At 39.9% G+C, this 19747-nt stretch overlaps 1 protein-coding gene across 5 annotated transcripts in view; it reads right to left on the reverse strand.

Annotated features, from left to right (window-relative positions):
* Positions 1-6204: 6204 nt before the first annotated feature.
* Positions 6205-19747, reverse strand: part of LOC124187986 (GTP-binding protein REM 2-like) — a 29262-nt gene continuing 15719 nt past the window's right edge. The window contains exons 5-10 of one of the 5 annotated variants that reach the window (XR_006872210.1): positions 18957-19120; positions 14311-14402; positions 8792-8984; positions 8189-8600; positions 8086-8137; positions 6205-8011 (exon numbers count right to left, since the gene is read on the reverse strand). Coding sequence is in view for 3 of the 5 variants with exons in the window: in XM_046580210.1 (XP_046436166.1) it covers positions 8365-8600; positions 8792-8984; positions 14311-14402; positions 18957-19120 (685 nt within the window). In the remaining 2 variants the exon portion in view is untranslated. Of the gene's footprint in view, positions 8138-8188; positions 8601-8791; positions 8985-12225; positions 12382-14310; positions 14403-18956; positions 19121-19747 lie in introns of those variants that run through there. The other 4 variants (XR_006872209.1, XM_046580210.1, XM_046580211.1 and 1 more) reach the window with 4 other exon arrangements.

Genomic DNA, 19747 nt, shown 5'->3' on the forward strand with positions numbered 1-19747 from the left:
TGTTTTTTCGACATTTTTCAGCAGGTGTTTTTCGCTCGCCATTTCTCTCCTGTTGATCTCACGCTCTTTTCGCTGCGTTTTCTGAGTTCCTGGTGGTCCAATTAGTCAGGAAAGGGTCATACAAATCGAATCTGAGACCTAAAATTTTTCGGCCGAAAAAAAAGTAAGGCTAACCCCTTTGCATTTTTCTCGAAAATTTGAGCGATTTTGAAAAGTGCTGGAATGAATTATTTCGTGCACTGATAATACGTAATTTTGCGAGAGAAATCGATTGGGCGCAGTCCCAATACGCTGCGATCAACGCATCGAAAGTTACAGCCAATAAACGAGAAGCTGTTTTTTCGACATTTTTCAGCAGGTGTTTTTCGCTCGCCATTTCTCTCCTGTTGATCTCACGCTCTTTTCGCTGCGTTTTCTGAGTTCCTGGTGGTCCAATTAGTCAGGAAAGGGTCATACAAATCGAATCTGAGACCTAAAATTTTTCGGCCGAAAAAAAAGTAAGGCTAACCCCTTTGCATTTTTCTCGAAAATTTGAGCGATTTTGAAAAGTGCTGGAATGAATTATTTCGTGCACTGATAATACGTAATTTTGCGAGAGAAATCGATTGGGCGCAGTCCCAATACGCTGCGATCAACGCATCGAAAGTTACAGCCAATAAACGAGAAGCTGTTTTTTCGACATTTTTCAGCAGGTGTTTTTCGCTCGCCATTTCTCTCCTGTTGATCTCACGCTCTTTTCGCTGCGTTTTCTGAGTTCCTGGTGGTCCAATTAGTCAGGAAAGGGTCATACAAATCGAATCTGAGACCTAAAATTTTTCGGCCGAAAAAAAAGTAAGGCTAACCCCTTTGCATTTTTCTCGAAAATTTGAGCGATTTTGAAAAGTGCTGGAATGAATTATTTCGTGCACTGATAATACGTAATTTTGCGAGAGAAATCGATTGGGCGCAGTCCCAATACGCTGCGATCAACGCATCGAAAGTTACAGCCAATAAACTAGAAGCTGTTTTTTCGACATTTTTCAGCAGGTGTTTTTCGCTCGCCATTTCTCTCCTGTTGATCTCACGCTCTTTTCGCTGCGTTTTCTGAGTTCCTGGTGGTCCAATTAGTCAGGAAAGGGTCATACAAATCGAATCTGAGACCTAAAATTTTTCGGCCGAAAAAAAAGTAAGGCTAACCCCTTTGCATTTTTCTCGAAAATTTGAGCGATTTTGAAAAGTGCTGGAATGAATTATTTCGTGCACTGATAATACGTAATTTTGCGAGAGAAATCGATTGGGCGTAGTCCCAATACGCTGCGATCAACGCATCGAAAGTTACAGCCAATAAACGAGAAGCTGTTTTTTCGACATTTTTCAGCAGGTGCTTTTTCGCTCGCCATTTCTCTCCTGTTGATCTCACGCTCTTTTCGCTGCGTTTTCTGAGTTCCTGGTGGTCCAATTAGTCAGAAAAGGGTCATACAAATCGAATCTGAGACCTAAAATTTTTCGGCCGAAAGAAAAGTAAGGCTAACCCCTTTGCATTTTTCTCGAAAATTTGAGCGATTTTGAAAAGTGCTGGAATGAATTATTTCGTGCACTGATAATACGTAATTTTGCGAGAGAAATCGATTGGGCGCAGTCCCAATACGCTGCGATCAACGCATCGAAAGTTACAGCCAATAAACGAGAAGCTGTTTTTTCGACATTTTTCAGCAGGTGTTTTTCGCTCGCCATTTCTCTCCTGTTGATCTCACGCTCTTTTCGCTGCGTTTTCTGAGTTCCTGGTGGTCCAATTAGTCAGGAAAGGGTCATACAAATCGAATCTGAGACCTAAAATTTTTCGGCCGAAAAAAAAGTAAGGCTAACCCCTTTGCATTTTTCTCGAAAATTTGAGCGATTTTGAAAAGTGCTGGAATGAATTATTTCGTGCACTGATAATACGTAATTTTGCGAGAGAAATCGATTGGGCGCAGTCCCAATACGCTGCGATCAACGCATCGAAAGTTACAGCCAATAAACGAGAAGCTGTTTTTTCGACATTTTTCAGCAGGTGTTTTTCGCTCGCCATTTCTCTCCTGTTGATCTCACGCTCTTTTCGCTGCGTTTTCTGAGTTCCTGGTGGTCCAATTAGTCAGGAAAGGGTCATACAAATCGAATCTGAGACCTAAAATTTTTCGTCCGAAAAAAAAGTAAGGCTAACCCCTTTGCATTTTTCTCGAAAATTTGAGCGATTTTGAAAAGTGCTGGAATGAATTATTTCGTGCACTGATAATACGTAATTTTGCGAGAGAAATCGATTGGGCGCAGTCCCAATACGCTGCGATCAACGCATCGAAAGTTACAGCCAATAAACGAGAAGCTGTTTTTTCGACATTTTTCAGCAGGTGTTTTTCGCTCGCCATTTCTCTCCTGTTGATCTCACGCTCTTTTCGCTGCGTTTTCTGAGTTCCTGGTGGTCCAATTAGTCAGGAAAGGGTCATACAAATCGAATCTGAGACCTAAAATTTTTCGGCCGAAAAAAAAGTAAGGCTAACCCCTTTGCATTTTTCTCGAAAATTTGAGCGATTTTGAAAAGTGCTGGAATGAATTATTTCGTGCACTGATAATACGTAATTTTGCGAGAGAAATCGATTGGGCGTAGTCCCAATACGCTGCGATCAACGCATCGAAAGTTACAGCCAATAAACGAGAAGCTGTTTTTTCGACATTTTTCAGCAGGTGTTTTTCGCTCGCCATTTCTCTCCTGCTGATCTCACGCTCTTTTCGCTGCGTTTTCTGAGTTCCTGGTGGTCCAATTAGTCAGGAAAGGGTCATACAAATCGAATCTGAGACCTAAAATTTTTCGGCCGAAAAAAAAGTAAGGCTAACCCCTTTGCATTTTTCTCGAAAATTTGAGCGATTTTGAAAAGTGCTGGAATGAATTATTTCGTGCACTGATAATACGTAATTTTGCGAGAGAAATCGATTGGGCGCAGTCCCAATACGCTGCGATCAACGCATCGAAAGTTACAGCCAATAAACTAGAAGCTGTTTTTTCGACATTTTTCAGCAGGTGTTTTTCGCTCGCCATTTCTCTCCTGTTGATCTCACGCTCTTTTCGCTGCGTTTTCTGAGTTCCTGGTGGTCCAATTAGTCAGGAAAGGGTCATACAAATCGAATCTGAGACCTAAAATTTTTCGGCCGAAAAAAAAGTAAGGCTAACCCCTTTGCATTTTTCTCGAAAATTTGAGCGATTTTGAAAAGTGCTGGAATGAATTATTTCGTGCACTGATAATACGTAATTTTGCGAGAGAAATCGATTGGGCGTAGTCCCAATACGCTGCGATCAACGCATCGAAAGTTACAGCCAATAAACGAGAAGCTGTTTTTTCGACATTTTTCAGCAGGTGCTTTTTCGCTCGCCATTTCTCTCCTGTTGATCTCACGCTCTTTTCGCTGCGTTTTCTGAGTTCCTGGTGGTCCAATTAGTCAGAAAAGGGTCATACAAATCGAATCTGAGACCTAAAATTTTTCGGCCGAAAAAAAAGTAAGGCTAACCCCTTTGCATTTTTCTCGAAAATTTGAGCGATTTTGAAAAGTGCTGGAATGAATTATTTCGTGCACTGATAATACGTAATTTTGCGAGAGAAATCGATTGGGCGTAGTCCCAATACGCTGCGATCAACGCATCGAAAGTTACAGCCAATAAACGAGAAGCTGTTTTTTCGACATTTTTCAGCAGGTGCTTTTTCGCTCGCCATTTCTCTCCTGTTGATCTCACGCTCTTTTCGCTGCGTTTTCTGAGTTCCTGGTGGTCCAATTAGTCAGAAAAGGGTCATACAAATCGAATCTGAGACCTAAAATTTTTCGGCCGAAAAAAAAGTAAGGCTAACCCCTTTGCATTTTTCTCGAAAATTTGAGCGATTTTGAAAAGTGCTGGAATGAATTATTTCGTGCACTGATAATACGTAATTTTGCGAGAGAAATCGATTGGGCGCAGTCCCAATACGCTGCGATCAACGCATCGAAAGTTACAGCCAATAAACGAGAAGCTGTTTTTTCGACATTTTTCAGCAGGTGTTTTTCGCTCGCCATTTCTCTCCTGTTGATCTCACGCTCTTTTCGCTGCGTTTTCTGAGTTCCTGGTGGTCCAATTAGTCAGGAAAGGGTCATACAAATCGAATCTGAGACCTAAAATTTTTCGGCCGAAAAAAAAGTAAGGCTAACCCCTTTGCATTTTTCTCGAAAATTTGAGCGATTTTGAAAAGTGCTGGAATGAATTATTTCGTGCACTGATAATACGTAATTTTGCGAGAGAAATCGATTGGGCGCAGTCCCAATACGCTGCGATCAACGCATCGAAAGTTACAGCCAATAAACGAGAAGCTGTTTTTTCGACATTTTTCAGCAGGTGTTTTTCGCTCGCCATTTCTTTCCTGTTAATCTCACGCTCTTTTCGCTGCGTTTTCTGAGTTCCTGGTGGTCCAATTAGGCAGGAAAGGGTCATACAAATCGAATCTGAGACCTAAAATTTTTCGGCCGAAAAAAAAGTAAGGCTAACCCCTTTGCATTTTTCTCGAAAATTTGAGCGATTTTGAAAAGTGCTGGAATGAATTATTTCGTGCACTGATAATACGTAATTTTGCGAGAGAAATCGATTGGGCGCAGTCCCAATACGCTGCGATCAACGCATCGAAAGTTACAGCCAATAAACGAGAAGCTGTTTTTTCGACATTTTTCAGCAGGTGTTTTTCGCTCGCCATTTCTCTCCTGCTGATCTCACGCTCTTTTCGCTGCGTTTTCTGAGTTCCTGGTGGTCCAATTAGTCAGGAAAGGGTCATACAAATCGAATCTGAGACCTAAAATTTTTCGGCCGAAAAAAAAGTAAGGCTAACCCCTTTGCATTTTTCTCGAAAATTTGAGCGATTTTGAAAAGTGCTGGAATGAATTATTTCGTGCACTGATAATACGTAATTTTGCGAGAGAAATCGATAGGGCGCAGTCCCAATACGCTGCGATCAACGCATCGAAAGTTACAGCCAATAAACGAGAAGCTGTTTTTTCGGCATTTTTCGGCTGCTTATTTCTCTGTGTACTTCTCCTGCTGTCGGTCGTACGTTATCATTGATGTCTTTTGTGAGTATACGAGGGTCTACTTTGTCAGGACAACTCCATACAAATCGATTCTGAGACGAAAAGTTTTTTACCCAATAAGAGAGTAACGACTATATCAAAAATAAGGATAACCTGTTGGTATTCTCCGTGAAAATCTTGACAATATAGGAAAGTGCTGGGACGTCCTTATGATGCACAATATCGACGTAATATCGCATGAGGAATTCATTGCGCCCAGTCCGAATAGGCTCCGAGCAACGGATTCAGAGGTCCAGCCGAAAAACGAATGGTTGCCTTGTAATATTTCTGTGACTGGGTTTTTTCTTTGAATTCCTAAACTGCGTTACTGGGAGTCTAATTAGTTCAGAAAACCGAACAACAATAGATGCTGAGATTAAAAGGTTAGTTCGTATAGATCCGGCAACGCTCACCCTAGCCAATCCCAAGGCCAGCCCCCTTATTTCTCATTGAAAATTTTTACGTTCTGGGATGTTGTCGGAATTACTCGATTAATACGCCGAATTAACGTTATTTTTGTCGAGAGAAATCGCGTGGATACACTTCCGAACGTGTTGAGAACTGCCGATCAAAAGTCATAGCTAGAAGGCGCAATACTTGTCATCTGTTGATGTTTACTGGATTGTTAGTCCTTAGATGTTTGCATGCTCTCTTCGAATTTTCTGAGGGCCATTGACTCTGGATAGGGTCAGTGAAACTCATTATCAATTTTCAAATTTCTCACTCTGGACAGTGCAATCCAAGGAAGTCCAACTCTTTTGCAATACCAGCCCATGTCTAGCGTATTCTGAAAAATGTCAGAATCGAGTCAGTTAAATAGTGTCAAGTTGTAATTATGCGCAGATGAACGATAGATCATAGCTCCAAGATGTCTGTATTAAGGCTTCAACAGTATAACGTAGATTCAATAGTAAAACGGATCATTCATGTGATTTGTATTTATTAAAAAGTGTACGATTCTGAAAGTATACAAACTAGTCACAACACAAGTTTCACAAATTATTTATTGTATATAATTCACATATCCTTTCGAGAAGCACAGACTCATTTTGCTGCAACGACGAACTTTACTCTGGTACATCTAAAAGGTAATAAAGCTCTACACTTTTCTGCCTTATTCTCATATAAGAATCCCTCACACGCATAACATGTTTTTTTTTTCTTCAAGTAATCTCTCAAGTTTTGATTCGTCCTAGACTATGGTAATATTTTTTCATTCGTGATAAAGTTACGTGCAATAGATGCACGAGAATAATGTATCAGAATCGATTGCAATGTTGCATGGTCTATTTATGAATTTTGGTGCATTTAAAAGAGTTTCTGTTAACTATAGTGGTCCACATACGTTAAAGTACTCACATTTGACAATCTGATACGTAAGTCAAAAGGCTCGTAATACCTCGTAAATATCGGTTTTATTATAGAACCATGCGTTAGTATATAAATCTTAATGTAATTTAGCTACATACTAATATTTACAGAAGTTAAGCATACACAACATCACATGCTTTGTTGAAATTCTTAAAAATTTTATCTGGGAAATCTTCATAACTTTTATAACACGACTGATTTATTCAAGAAGTACACAATATTCTTCAGTTGAAGTTCAACATGAAGGTATCATTCATACTTGCTGCGTTCGTCATACATGAATTGCACATATTCATAACATAATGAAGCATACTCAAATCTTACAAACGTCTAGCTTATCGCTTCAAGTGCAGCTAAGCTATTGGTCCTACTTTATTCTTTTGTTCTAGCCATACGCGTGTAAGCGAAAGTTCGAATTTATTCTGGTCATAGAATGTGTCTTCATTCTCGAATCATCAGTTGACAGCCCTATTCATGTATTGAAATGATGAGCATCTGTGATGCTTGGGATCGTAAAAATTAAATCAATCAAAACTGGATGTTGTTCAATGTCAATGTTTATATGCTGCTAGCTTTCGTTGAATTTTGTTAAGACTTTGGAGGAGTTAATCAAATTACACACAGCAACAGCACGATATAATTTCTGAATTTGCTGTAATTTTTCCTCCGAATACTATCAAGAGAGATCATTAGTCGACCATCATTCTTCAATCCGATTAAATCTAGGCGAAACGAATGTTTTACGATATCTTCTCATGTTTAGAAATAAATGTTTTTCTAGACTAAAATATGTGGAAAGACATGAAACTTCAAAAAAATAATTTCACCTCGTCACCAACAATCATCTGGCTAGTAGTTTTAGAAGAAAGATAATTGTGATAAAAAACGGAGATATTCTCATTGATAATTAGGTAAAATTAGGTAGAAATACTTCTCCCTCGCGTCCTTGTTCTCCAACCTTCATGCAAACCAATAGCCTTGTTATTTTGGACAATTCCTAGCATTGCCAAAACACTGAACCCCGTGGGTCAGAACGTGCTAATATACTTATGCATAACACATTCGAGTTATCAAATGAAATGTATATTAATTATTTTATAGAATAATATAATATACATATATGTATAATACAACATACAATGTACGTATTTACAGTGCCACATTATTGAAACGTCAAATATTTTTCTTAAACATTAAATTATTGATTATTATTACGGTGTTCCCTTTTAGATGAAAGTTAAATCTAATTACCACATCATTACATTCATTATGAATAAATTTCACTCACCTTATCACTTATTACATTTATATTTGAAAACTGCATTGTCTTGTTTTAAAAATTATCGCCCCATTCGCTCAACAATAAGAACATCTTAAAATAGTAACTGCTGGTCGGCACCTGTCGTACCTTAAAATCTCATTTTTCGTAATGCAGGTACACGCTGGTTTTCGTCGTCTTCGAAATAACGTGGGTTGAAGAAATCGGAGTTACATGTTCTTCAGGTATGACGTTCACCTACGATAATAACCATTGCCCGTACCGGCTCAACTGTAATTTATTATTAATTTATTAAATAACACTAAAGATAACCTAATCAATGTAAACATATTTTGTTAACTTACACTTAGCTCTATTCGGCCATGGCCTTATCCGAAAATAATTCGATAATAAAAACTGAACGAATACATGGAGACAAATTCGGTACCGTTGAACATTCAATTTCACGTATACATAATCTTAAATTTCATGACAGACAGAGACTGTATAATTGGATTCCTAAGCTAAGAAAACCCGAAGATCTAAAGCAGTAAAAATTATCATTCGAATCAATAAAAATCACACCGATCATCGTACAAAATTTCTTCTCATTCATACTCATCGCTGAACGCTTTCTCGCGAAATTATAATATGAAGAGATTTTCGCAGCTCTTAGTTTTTCTCTTGATACCGAGTAAATGCTTGAGCATACGCCGGCGGTGTTTACTCCTTTTTCTCCTAGTTGCTTGATCTCGATCTCGCTGAGGATTGAGCTTGACTTGAGCAAGAATTCCGACGAGCAACTCATCTACGTGGTGGGCCAAGCCGGACGATGTCTCGATGAACTTGCATCCGCAACTGTTTGCCAGCCGACGTCCAACTGCAGGGCGTAAAATTCAACAGTCATTAGAGGAGCTAAATACCCTTTACCCGAAGGGGCTGACACAAATGAGCATGTTATAAGTAATTAGGAAGAAACCGAGGGTGCAGCCTCGTTAATATGAAAGAAAAGTAAAGAAATGCTGAGGTTTGCACCCTCGTCCTAAGAGCGGAGACGACGGAAAATCTCACCGACTAATGGGACCTCTCGCTTTCTTTCCAGGTCAACTTTATTCCCAACGAGGATAACGCCATGCGACGCCATGTAGTCACTTTTCCAAAGATAGAGCAGGGTCTCCTCCGCCATTTTCAGGCTTCTTCTATCGACGACTGAGTAGACAACCACGTAAACGTCCGGGTTGTAGGTTGAGCAAAAGGACTCGACCTTCAAGCAAATAACGGTGTCCTTATAAATAGTCAGTTGGAAAGCTTCGATCGGAGAATCAGTACCAGTAATCAGTTTGAAATGCTCTTTATCAAACGGAACTCACGGTTAGCTGGAATTACACCAGTCGAGCTTCACAAGGTACTCTATGTCATTCGACTTAGGTATACTAAGTTTATGGCCCCCTTTTTATTTTTTGCAAAATTCACGTAAGCTTCAACGATATTATACTGATTGAAATTGCCTGCGCATAATATTGCCTTCTCCAGATCAAACCGTTTGACGGTGCGGATTTTAATTAGGTATGCAGCACTACAAAAAAGTAGGTACACGCCCTCCTGCTTGAATTCAATTTACCGTTGGTAGACATGATCCTCGTTCTGGGCAAAGCCGTACTAGATTTGATTTATGACAAGATATATATACAGGCACTCAGGAATTGAAGCTTTTGCGTATACCCTCGGCCAATTACGTTTCACGCTCATAGTTTTGAATGCCAACCGCGAATACACCGCGGTTTATTCTGCTTGACGAAATTTCCCCCTCCGGGAAAGCTTTTATGTAACTTTGAATGAAGCTTGAGTCTAATAAGCCGGACAATGATCGTTCAACTCAAAGTCGTCAGCGCCATTTTCTAAGCCGTCGAATAGAAATGTTGGTAGTAAAAGTAGATGGAATGTTTTCTTACGGATTATGCTGCATTTTTTACCGACGTAGATTAATTACAGAGTAAATTTTGAATTCGCTTTTTTAAATCCTAAACGGTCCTGGTCAAGTGCCTGCGACGCAATACTCCTCGTGTCGTTAGATTACATGCTTGCATGTCCCAGCACAACGAATAATCATTTTTACGAATGGGCGTGATTATACAATTTCGATAAGCGTCCCCATAATAATAAACGCACAATCCTATATATCACAGAAATTGCAAACGATATTTGCTCACGCAAAGAGTACGCGATTTACCGCAAAGTCAATGTGACGGTCACATTAGGGGTTTGTATACCCCCCTGACGTGTATTACATGTATGTATGTATCGTACGAGAATCAGTGGTATAAAAATTGTATCGGTTCTGGCAAATGACTCTGCGTGCATTAATTTTTAACCAGTCAACAGCAAAATGGGAGTTAATCACCTATAATAATAACGGTGTATTCCACCTTCAGCTCCCCTGAATAACCTGGCGAGGACACCGCCGTCAGAAATCGTTAACTGTTCCCACCCCAGAATAGTTGATTAGCAATTACCTACTGATATAAATTTAATAAACGTACACGCATTGTCGCACGACCAAGGAACGTGTCTGAAATATCTAGTATAATCAACTTTCTCGGATTGAATCGTCAGCAGAAATAACACCCACCCGTTGTTCGGGGTCTGTCAGGGGTTCTAAGGAGAGATAAAAAGGGAAGAAAATAGCAGACGTGAGACAATCGTTTCTTTCACGCCAAGTGTGTACTTTTTTACTTCCCCATTCGGAGAATGTCGATCATTTCGCGAATAGATCGCGAAAAACCCTGCGAACGTGTGACCCTGAAAAGATCCGAGAAAATAGCTTACGAAGCTGCTTTTACCGTTGTAGCTTTTGCCTTGTATAAACAATAAGCGGTGGCGACGCGAAGAAGTTCAACCCAATCAAGCCTAGTTGACGAGAGATTGATCAAGTATTGTTACGCCAAATGCCATACGCCATAAAACTATCATGATTGGAACACGTAGCATTGCGCCGCTTAATCGAACGGCAATTAAACGTAATTGAAACTCCTCAGCAAACGTGTCCTTCTATGCTCTCGATCGTGCAATAATATCATTAACGTCAATCCGTTGATAAGTCAATAGCATATTGTGCAACGAGTGGGCAAAAGTGACAATTCTCAGAATATCATACTCACTCAGAATCGTCATTGCCCACGAGTTGCACGTAAAATTTTTTCACAATAAAAATGTAAAATGAAGCGATTTTGGTAATCTGCTGAAAGTGAACGAAACACGCCATTTATCAACGAATGAAGTTTTAGTCAGAAAAAAGCGGACCATTTTTCCACTAATGGCGAAACATTCATCCACAGTTTTTTCCATAAAAACAGTTATTGAGCACTAGTAGAGAATTGGTTCACCATTTTCCAACTCGCACGTCATTCGTTGAGAAATGGCGTTTTTTGTTCATTTTCAACAGGCGACCAAAATCTTATATTTTTTCGTTTGAGTTGGGAAATTAGTTAGCGACACTGCTTGCCCATGCGACAATATTTCGCAAGTCCATATTTATCGATTCATTCATTCTTTAGCAGTCCTTATAATACCTCTAGCGAGTATAGTCATGTCACTTCTTTTCGGAGATTCGAAATTATATGTTACCATCGAAAAGTTGCTTACAATGGCAAAAAAATCACCCAACCCATTGTAGTTCAGCCAGGAGAATGTCTACGGAATCTCACCTCCGGCGTGATCCAGCTGTGCTTGATTTAAGGGATGAACGTCACGTAAGATTGTCTCGAATTAATAGCCACACGTGTCGGACGTGTTGAGGTTATTTCATCCGAGCCTGGATAGTTATGGGAGTCGTAACCCGGCCGCATTAAGACAGGCGGAGAAATTATCCTCTTTTAACGCGGATTTGTAGTTCGGACGTTCAAGGCATAAAAGTTAACAGCTGTAATGACGCTCGGTAGATCCCGTCCTTGCAATTAACAGCTGACATGAATATTTTAGTGTTTCCGCTGCTCGGTATAATACACGGATTATATACAATGGTTTTATGAGCTTTCGTGATAATACCCAGGATAGAATACTGATCAACGAGATTGACTTAATGCCTACCAGCCGGAAGGAACTTTGCAAAGCATAGTTAAGTTTCGGGGGATTTCAAGATTTCGATTGTAAATTTATTACCTCACAGAGTTCTGCATAGGCACGAGAATCCAGATTCTTGGTTGCCTGCGTACGAGTGAAAATCACTGTGATAAAATGTCCTATGGCACGTATACTCGAAATGATTCGATATACCACAGAATAATAGATTTAAGCTTTGATGCTGAGTTGTCATTTGACTCATTTTTGTCATTTTCCATTACTTTATACAGAAGGTTCACGTCGTCTTTGATGCGATGCCAAATTTGAAAGTGTAATTCCAGGTTTTCAGTATTTCGAATATTGGATATACGAAAATACGATTCTCCGATGTGCGTTACATCTGACACTAACTCTCTTCTCAAATTTAGCGTAACTTTCTCATTTACTTTTGTAGAGTAAAATGCTCAAGCCAATTAAGGCCGCTACCAAATAAGGCTTCCGTTCTGGGAAAAAAATTTCCCGGAACTAATCCTTGGAGGTACACAGGAAGTTTCCGGAAAGGCAAAAGGGAACGGTCTGATTCGTGTACAAACAATGGCAAACTGAAAACAAAAAGGATGTTGTTGCTCTTTAATTAAAAAAGAAAACTCACGAGCGGAAGTAGGAAAAAAAGTATTACTTGACGTTCGTTCTCACTTCCTCCGTAATCCACTTTTCAACGTACAAACAGTTGTTTTATCGGCAAACAATCCGAGGGGACGTTTTTTTAATCTCTACAAGAATGCTCTGCAGTGTTATAATTAAATATCTGGAAAATTGGCGCGCGAGGTGTAGTATCAGTGACGCATAAAAAAAGCTACGCTGACACTGAGCTTCCAAAGCGCTTTTGGAGGTTGCCCTCGCCCAAATCAGAGCCGCTCAGCGATTGGGCTTTTTCGCCCTCTATATTACATTCCGCGGATCTTGACTCGGCCATAATTTGGAGAAAGCTCGTTCGGGGACTGGATCACAGCTACGGGTACCATGATCATGTAGATTATGGCAGGTCGTGCGGAAAGAGGCATTGTATGCCTAGACGTGGGTTAGGAACCTTTTTGAAAAGGTTCATCGGTCCGGCAGATTTTCACCCTTGTTAAGCCGGTTTACATCTCATGAAGAACCAGCCACCGAGGTTGAACCGGTGCCTGTTTTTTTATACGAGGTCACAAATCACGACACTCTGCACGTCGTGGAATTATATTTTACTCTTGAGCAACGGTAAGTGCACACATGGAAACACGACAGAAAGAATAAACAAGCCTACCTCAAAGACGCATTCCCAAGTAACGGTTGACTGGGTGATTATTTGTATTATTACCACAATAATTATCAACGAAAGACTTCAAGTTTTTACATACGCGTGTAATGCGATACAAATTAATACATATAATTTGTACGCGAAAGAACTCTGGTTCAAAATTAACACGAAATGGGAGAATGATATGGGAGATAATGGGAGATAACTAACAGCAAATACTTGGCTATTTCCGTCAATGTTCCGAACTTTTCTTGGCCAAACCACGAGCACAATCGCGCGCCCTATAATTTCCTAAGGGTCGAAAAACTACTCGGGAGAAGAAAGAATTGTAAAAGATGATTGTCCGTATTAGACGGAGGTCCAAGATCCACTCAAGCTTGAAAGCAATGATGAAGTAAGTGAAATTTATCGCAGATTCGGCAACTTTTGCCCTGCCGTCGTGCTTCGAGTACTTATAACTATCCCCGAGTGGATTCGTTTTCAGGAGATCAGACAAGCAAAACCATGGTCTATAATACGGACGTCTTCTTCTCGATTGCGAGTGAAACTTTGTCATTATGTATCGCGTTCGCTTACGGAAAGTTTTACCCTCGCCCATACACCCCGGTAAAGGATCAGCTACGTGTCGTAGCTTTTACGAGAGCTGGAGTTTGCACGAAGTAACAGAGATTTATATTGCCTGTCGGTAATAAATAGCACGTCTTAACCAAGAACGGGACGATAGATTCATGGATCAAGTCACGCTTGTCGAGTCTACGCTGCAACTGAAAGCTACGTTACAATGGCACTAGGTGGGCGATATTCGTTCATCTACTTCCCAGTTACCCTCGTTGATTATCGAAAATTTGGTGAAAAAAAAAAAGGTGGAATTATTGTCCAGAGTGCGTATTCGCAATATATGTATATTTAGCAGGTATGAATTTAAAACGTCGTATCCGACCGTTGCGAGAATTTAAGCACGTGAAACACTTTGCCGGTTTTCTACCGTCGAGCTTCGTTACTTGAAGTTCAAGACAGAATTCATGACGTGGAAATTTGCCACAAGAAAAAAAAAAGTAAAGTACTAAATTTTGAATACGAGATACGAAAAACCCGTATACATATTATATTCAGGAGGATTACGAAAAAGGTCAAGGGATCACGAAGGGTGAAGAAAAAAGCAAAGAGAACGGCGGAGAGGAATACAATGCGGCTAAAAGGGGGATGCGGAGGGTGGAAGGAGGGTGATACTTACCGACATTTCCGAGGCTGGATGGTCGATGATTTCCAGCTCCGTCTCTTGACCGTCGACCATAACGGACACCGTCTTCTGGCCGTATTCCTCGTCTGAAAATATATTTGGGAATATACAAGTGCGCTGTTTAGCAGCGGATGAAATCAATACGCGGCGGATTTCGTGGCTCGAGCGTAAAGACGTAAAATTCCGACTGGGTTAGAAAATTCTACATATTGTAAAGCCCATGGACGCTATATATATATATATACTTATATAAAAAGTGTGAACGCGATATAACTTCCAAAGTCAAGGAACTCGGTGTTGTTATAGCCATGATTTTTCAGCAGCCTAAACTTGATATTTTCCTCTCTTCTTTACTCATTCCATATCAGATTTCACATTCGTGTAGTTCCGTTTCGTCGTGCGGCAAGAATTTTGCAACAAACACGGGACTTGTTGGATAATTAGAAAATCCATTTTGCTGCTGAAAATAACTTTTCTTACCCTCTTTTGTGTATTGATATTCTTCAAATACGACGCGGAATAACATCGGGGTCTCGGAATGATTGCGGGATAGTTTTGAATTACTTCCATACAATTTTAAAAGCTAATTTCATGTTGAATTAAAAAATTTGAAGCTAATAGCAGAAAGCCAAAAAATTTGATCACGCGATGAAGCGTAGTTAAATTAAACGATAGTAAAATTATATGATACAAAATGAAAACAGACGGAATTACAGAAATGATATTTAATTAACTCGCTAAGGAATGCCAGGCAAGTCACGTTTTTAATTAAGTGTTGTACATGTTATTAGGCATAACTCGCGACCGTGAGTCTAATTGCCTAACAAAAAATATCCATTTCCCATTAACTAACGTAATATTAACTTGAATCTTACGATTAGGATAATTATTTATTTATACAGCGCCCATTTTATTTTTCACGTCGTTAAAAGTTTTCGCTTGAAAATATATACCCGTGCACAAAACTTTTTAACTCCAGGCCTTTAAAACGAACGAGAGTGTATAACGCATATAATATACATATACAGCTACACATTATACAAAGTCGCGCATAAATTGAAAACTTTTACCATTGTTTATAGATGACTCTGAAAGTTACAAGTTCGTAAACATCACGAGACTGCTAACGAATCCCCCTCACCGTATCTGCAAAATACAGATCTATCATTGTCTTGGACTACGGGAAGTGATAGTAGACCATTGCAGCCGTTTCCAAGAATCGGCGTCGGGCCTTCGCGAAACGGATTGCCGATGTAATCTCGGGCCCTTTGTGGTTCTCGGCTTTCATAAAATCTTCACGATCCGAGGTTTGACCTGTCACTGGATTCGCCAGACCATCGTCGTCACTGCCAGTCGCCGCAGACGAAGACGCGTACTCAGCGTCGACAATAACCGCATCACAAAGGGGTGGCTCGTCGTTTGGACGATGATATATAATTCAGGGTGCCTGTGACGCGAATTGTTTCACAAGTTGACGAAAAAATCACGCCTCTATTTCTCTCTGCAGCGAATATGACGGACAATCGAATGTTCGAGGGACCACTGCATTTTTCAGACTACCAGACTATATCAACGCGAAGAAACTGCTTTTACTCGATTTAATACCTACGGCGGTAATTGAATTTTTCCCATCGAGGGCGAAGCTCCAGACAAACTATAATCTGAACAAGTTCAATGCACAAACATAGATACGACAGAGAAGATTTTTTTGCACGAAATAATTGACGTATTTTTACGCTAATTGCAAAATTCCGAAGACTACTCCGTCTGTTTGATAAAAATTCACTATGTCTGTACTTCGTTATTTCACAGAGCTGTGATTCGTCTTTGCTAATAAAATTACAACAGCTCTTTCTTTTTTTTTTGTATATATACATATATGTATACACAATGTGTGGCAATTTGGCCGAATTCAGTGATCCGATTAATTCATGAGATCATTAGGTATGAGTAACGTGGTGAGCCAAATGTCCAATACGAGTATATTTCGCGCAAAGAAACAGGGGCAAAAAATATCACTCCAGACCGTGGAGGTATCAACGTTGCTGGAGACTTGTAATAAAAAGTTGTCACATCGCTCAAAATGAATACGATGTGAATGCGCAACGGATGACCTCCGAAGGTTGAGAGTCTGCTACGTATATCGTAAAGATGTGTATACACATATACGATTAACCGTCAGCAGTGCAAGTTTGCCTTTACCGTGAATTTGGCGATGCCTGCAGATTTCTGAAGGGTAAGCCAATCCTGAATAAAATCAAGGTATACAGGCCTGTAATGACTGTGTGGAAAATTTTGATCCTTCGGGACTGCAATTTGTTGAAAATCCCATTTACATTTGTTGGATAATTTCGACAGCAATAAAACTCGCTTTCGGGTTTTACAGTTTCTGTACAATTAGGTACTCTCGAGATTTCGAAAATTCGCGACGATCAAAATATCAGAGAAAGGCAAAAAATACCTAATAGTGAATTTAAAAACCGCTCGCGGTTTGCTTTTAGCTGAGTAAACTGTTGGAGGCGGATGTCAATATAAATTTCACGGGTAATTTTCTCGTTTTAAACCGACCAGAATGAGACTTTAATCCGAAACGATACGTCGTTAAATTTGAACCGCATCTGAAACAAGCATAAAGCTTTTTCGAGGTGTATATAGAGATCGGCTGGTATTCCGACAGGAATTGATAAAGGTAAATATACACGTATATGTACGCCAGAAGAATCTGTAATTTGCAAATTATTTATGAGCTGTAATTTGCTCGTCATTGCAGCCTCGAAGTTCACAATTTTAGCCTTTGAGTATCCAAAATATGAAATTTCAGACGGCAGTCATAATCGACTGTAGACTACAAGAGCCTGCTTTGATATTCAGAAGCGTTAGCGGTACGATTTGCAGACATTAACTTGCCACGGGAATATTGGAAATCTGTTTTCTGTATAGACAAAGTCATACGCACGCGGTTCGTTCCTGTTGGAATTGGTTAGAAGCAAGGCATTATCATAGAATTTCACCTTTTTATGGGAGAAGCGATAAAGAATGGCTTCTGTTAAACACGGAGACAGGAAATATTGTTGAAAGTAAACCAGAGTAAAAGAACATGTTTTATTAACGAAGTGTAAATCTGTATCAAATACCGTAAAGATCTCTACGAAAATATCGTTCGATACATGTGTGTATTCGTAAAAATAAATGCCGTCTCATCGAATCCGGGTTTGCGGAGAAAATATGTTTCACAGCGAAATTCCCTGCGTGTATAAAATGGCAAAAATGGATCGCACCTTTAAAAATATTTCCATTCACCGCTACGTGATAACCGAAGCGGGATAAAAGTTGCCGAAAACTAAAATTTTCGTGGTGTAGAAATACCGTCGTAATTTTACGTGTATCGTATGGTCTCTGCACACTTCGAGTGTCCATAAGAATTATGATTCTGCAGATAGAAAAGATTTTTCCCCCCACATAAAAATCTATAAACGAAATACAGGTGTGATGTGTAACGTATAAATACGTACTGTATTTGCATACATCGAAGGAAAAAGTACGTTCGTGTACGAATTTCTCCGAAAGCTCTGACACGTGTCATCCACAGTTCGAGATATTTACGATACGTCGAAGATACACAGATACGCATTTCCATACCTATCAGTTCGGACATGACGTCAGCCTTGAGATTTTTCGCAAACATCACCGTCTGTACAATCTATCGTTTGACTTCGTATCCACCTCCGTAAATTCGAGAAACTTTAGGTCGTTCTTGTTAGGATATGTATATAATACCAGTTCGATATATATGCCTATGTACAAATTTTATTTCAAACTCTTTCAACGGTATATATATATATCTATAACCAGGTCGTTGAGCGAAAAAAAGTAGAGTTAAATAAAGAAAGAAGAAACGCTGTTACTACAGAGAAGCTGAATCTGCGCGCGTTGCCCTCTCAGTGAAATCCTGAGTGAAAAGCAATGGACAAAAAGCTTGCGTTGTTCTCTTGTGTCGCGCATTCGCGAAGCAATTGAAGCACGTGTACAAGGCAGGTCTATTAATCCACGAAACCGTCTCCTTTGATTCGACCGTAAATAGTTGTGTGATCATCGCGCCGCCAATATCGATTATACATTATAGTTTTATATCTCTTTACACTGCGACAACGGCCGAGTTACAAAAAAAAAAACGTTCTTCAATTTTTATTACATCACGTATCTTGGACGCGTCACGTGTACTTGGCACTGTAGGCAATTATCGAGTACAGAACAGAGTTTCTTTTCTGCTGGATATGATTGCTGGATAACGGAGGAAAAGAAATGTACGAAGATTGTTGAATCCCGATGGCTTCTCATCAGCGCCTCGACATACAGCCAAAACGTTGGCTATAATTAACTGATTCCCAGTAGATACCTAAGGCATGTTCTGGCTCTGACAGGATGACGGTAAAGCTCGAGAAATTGGTTGCCATGGTTGGGAATTGATTTCCTCGGGAGATTTAAACTTTGAGGGACAAACATTGCACGGGTCTTATACTCGATATCCCTGACACGAGAACGCGGCATTGAATTTACCATTCTCCGTTATAATATACGCTGCGTATGGGATGCCGGAAAGCCACGTGGTGAAAAGCGAAAATTTTTTAAATACAACTCACCTAGCGAAGCGTCGTACGCGCAGATGTACTCGCTGGTTGTGAACTGGGCTGTTAAAGCCGTTTTTCCGACACCAGAAGCACCCAGCATCCCGACCTTGTAAGTAGCGACGCGTCCGTTGCTGTCGTCTTCCTCACCTTCTGTTCCCGACAGCTGCGATGCCAGGCTGCAAAAAGCAGACGACGCGATGAACACTGCGAGATACGAATCAACAAAACGTCATTTTTTTTTTCGTAAATTTCATTTACGCGTCGCGGCTGACTTCTGCGGGAACATTCCTGTTCTTTGTTTGGAGAAAACAAAAATTACCGAGGGTGTGTGTCTGGTTGAAATGAAAACTATTCACAATATTTCGTAGTCGACTTTCTCCGACACCTTTCCCATTGTCAGAATGAAAGATTACTCGAGGTTACTTTGCATCTATTCAACTTTTCCCATAGACGTGGAATTCGGTTTGAAGGGACAAAAAATCGACTGCCTCAGAAATGCTACATAATGGAGGGAATATATTCTCAGGAATAAAAGGTTATACGATTATATTTCAATTTGGCGGGACATCCGATAGCATCGATCACGCGATATTCGAACTTGAGGCGGATCACGGGAAACTTGGTAAATCAAGTTGAAATTCCGGTTTTAAAAATGACCACTTAAGCACTTTTAATACATGGAAATTATACGCGAATTAAGTTGGGAAAAATGATGGGATTTTTCGGGTGAAAAGATTGAGTATTTGTACAAAATATTCAGCGCAACTTTTACAATTTCGGGGTTTTATCGTGGAAAGTTAAAA

The sequence above is a fragment of the Neodiprion fabricii genome, chromosome 1 (genome assembly GCF_021155785.1).
Source record: "Neodiprion fabricii isolate iyNeoFabr1 chromosome 1, iyNeoFabr1.1, whole genome shotgun sequence".
Lineage (NCBI taxonomy): Eukaryota > Metazoa > Arthropoda > Insecta > Hymenoptera > Diprionidae > Neodiprion > Neodiprion fabricii.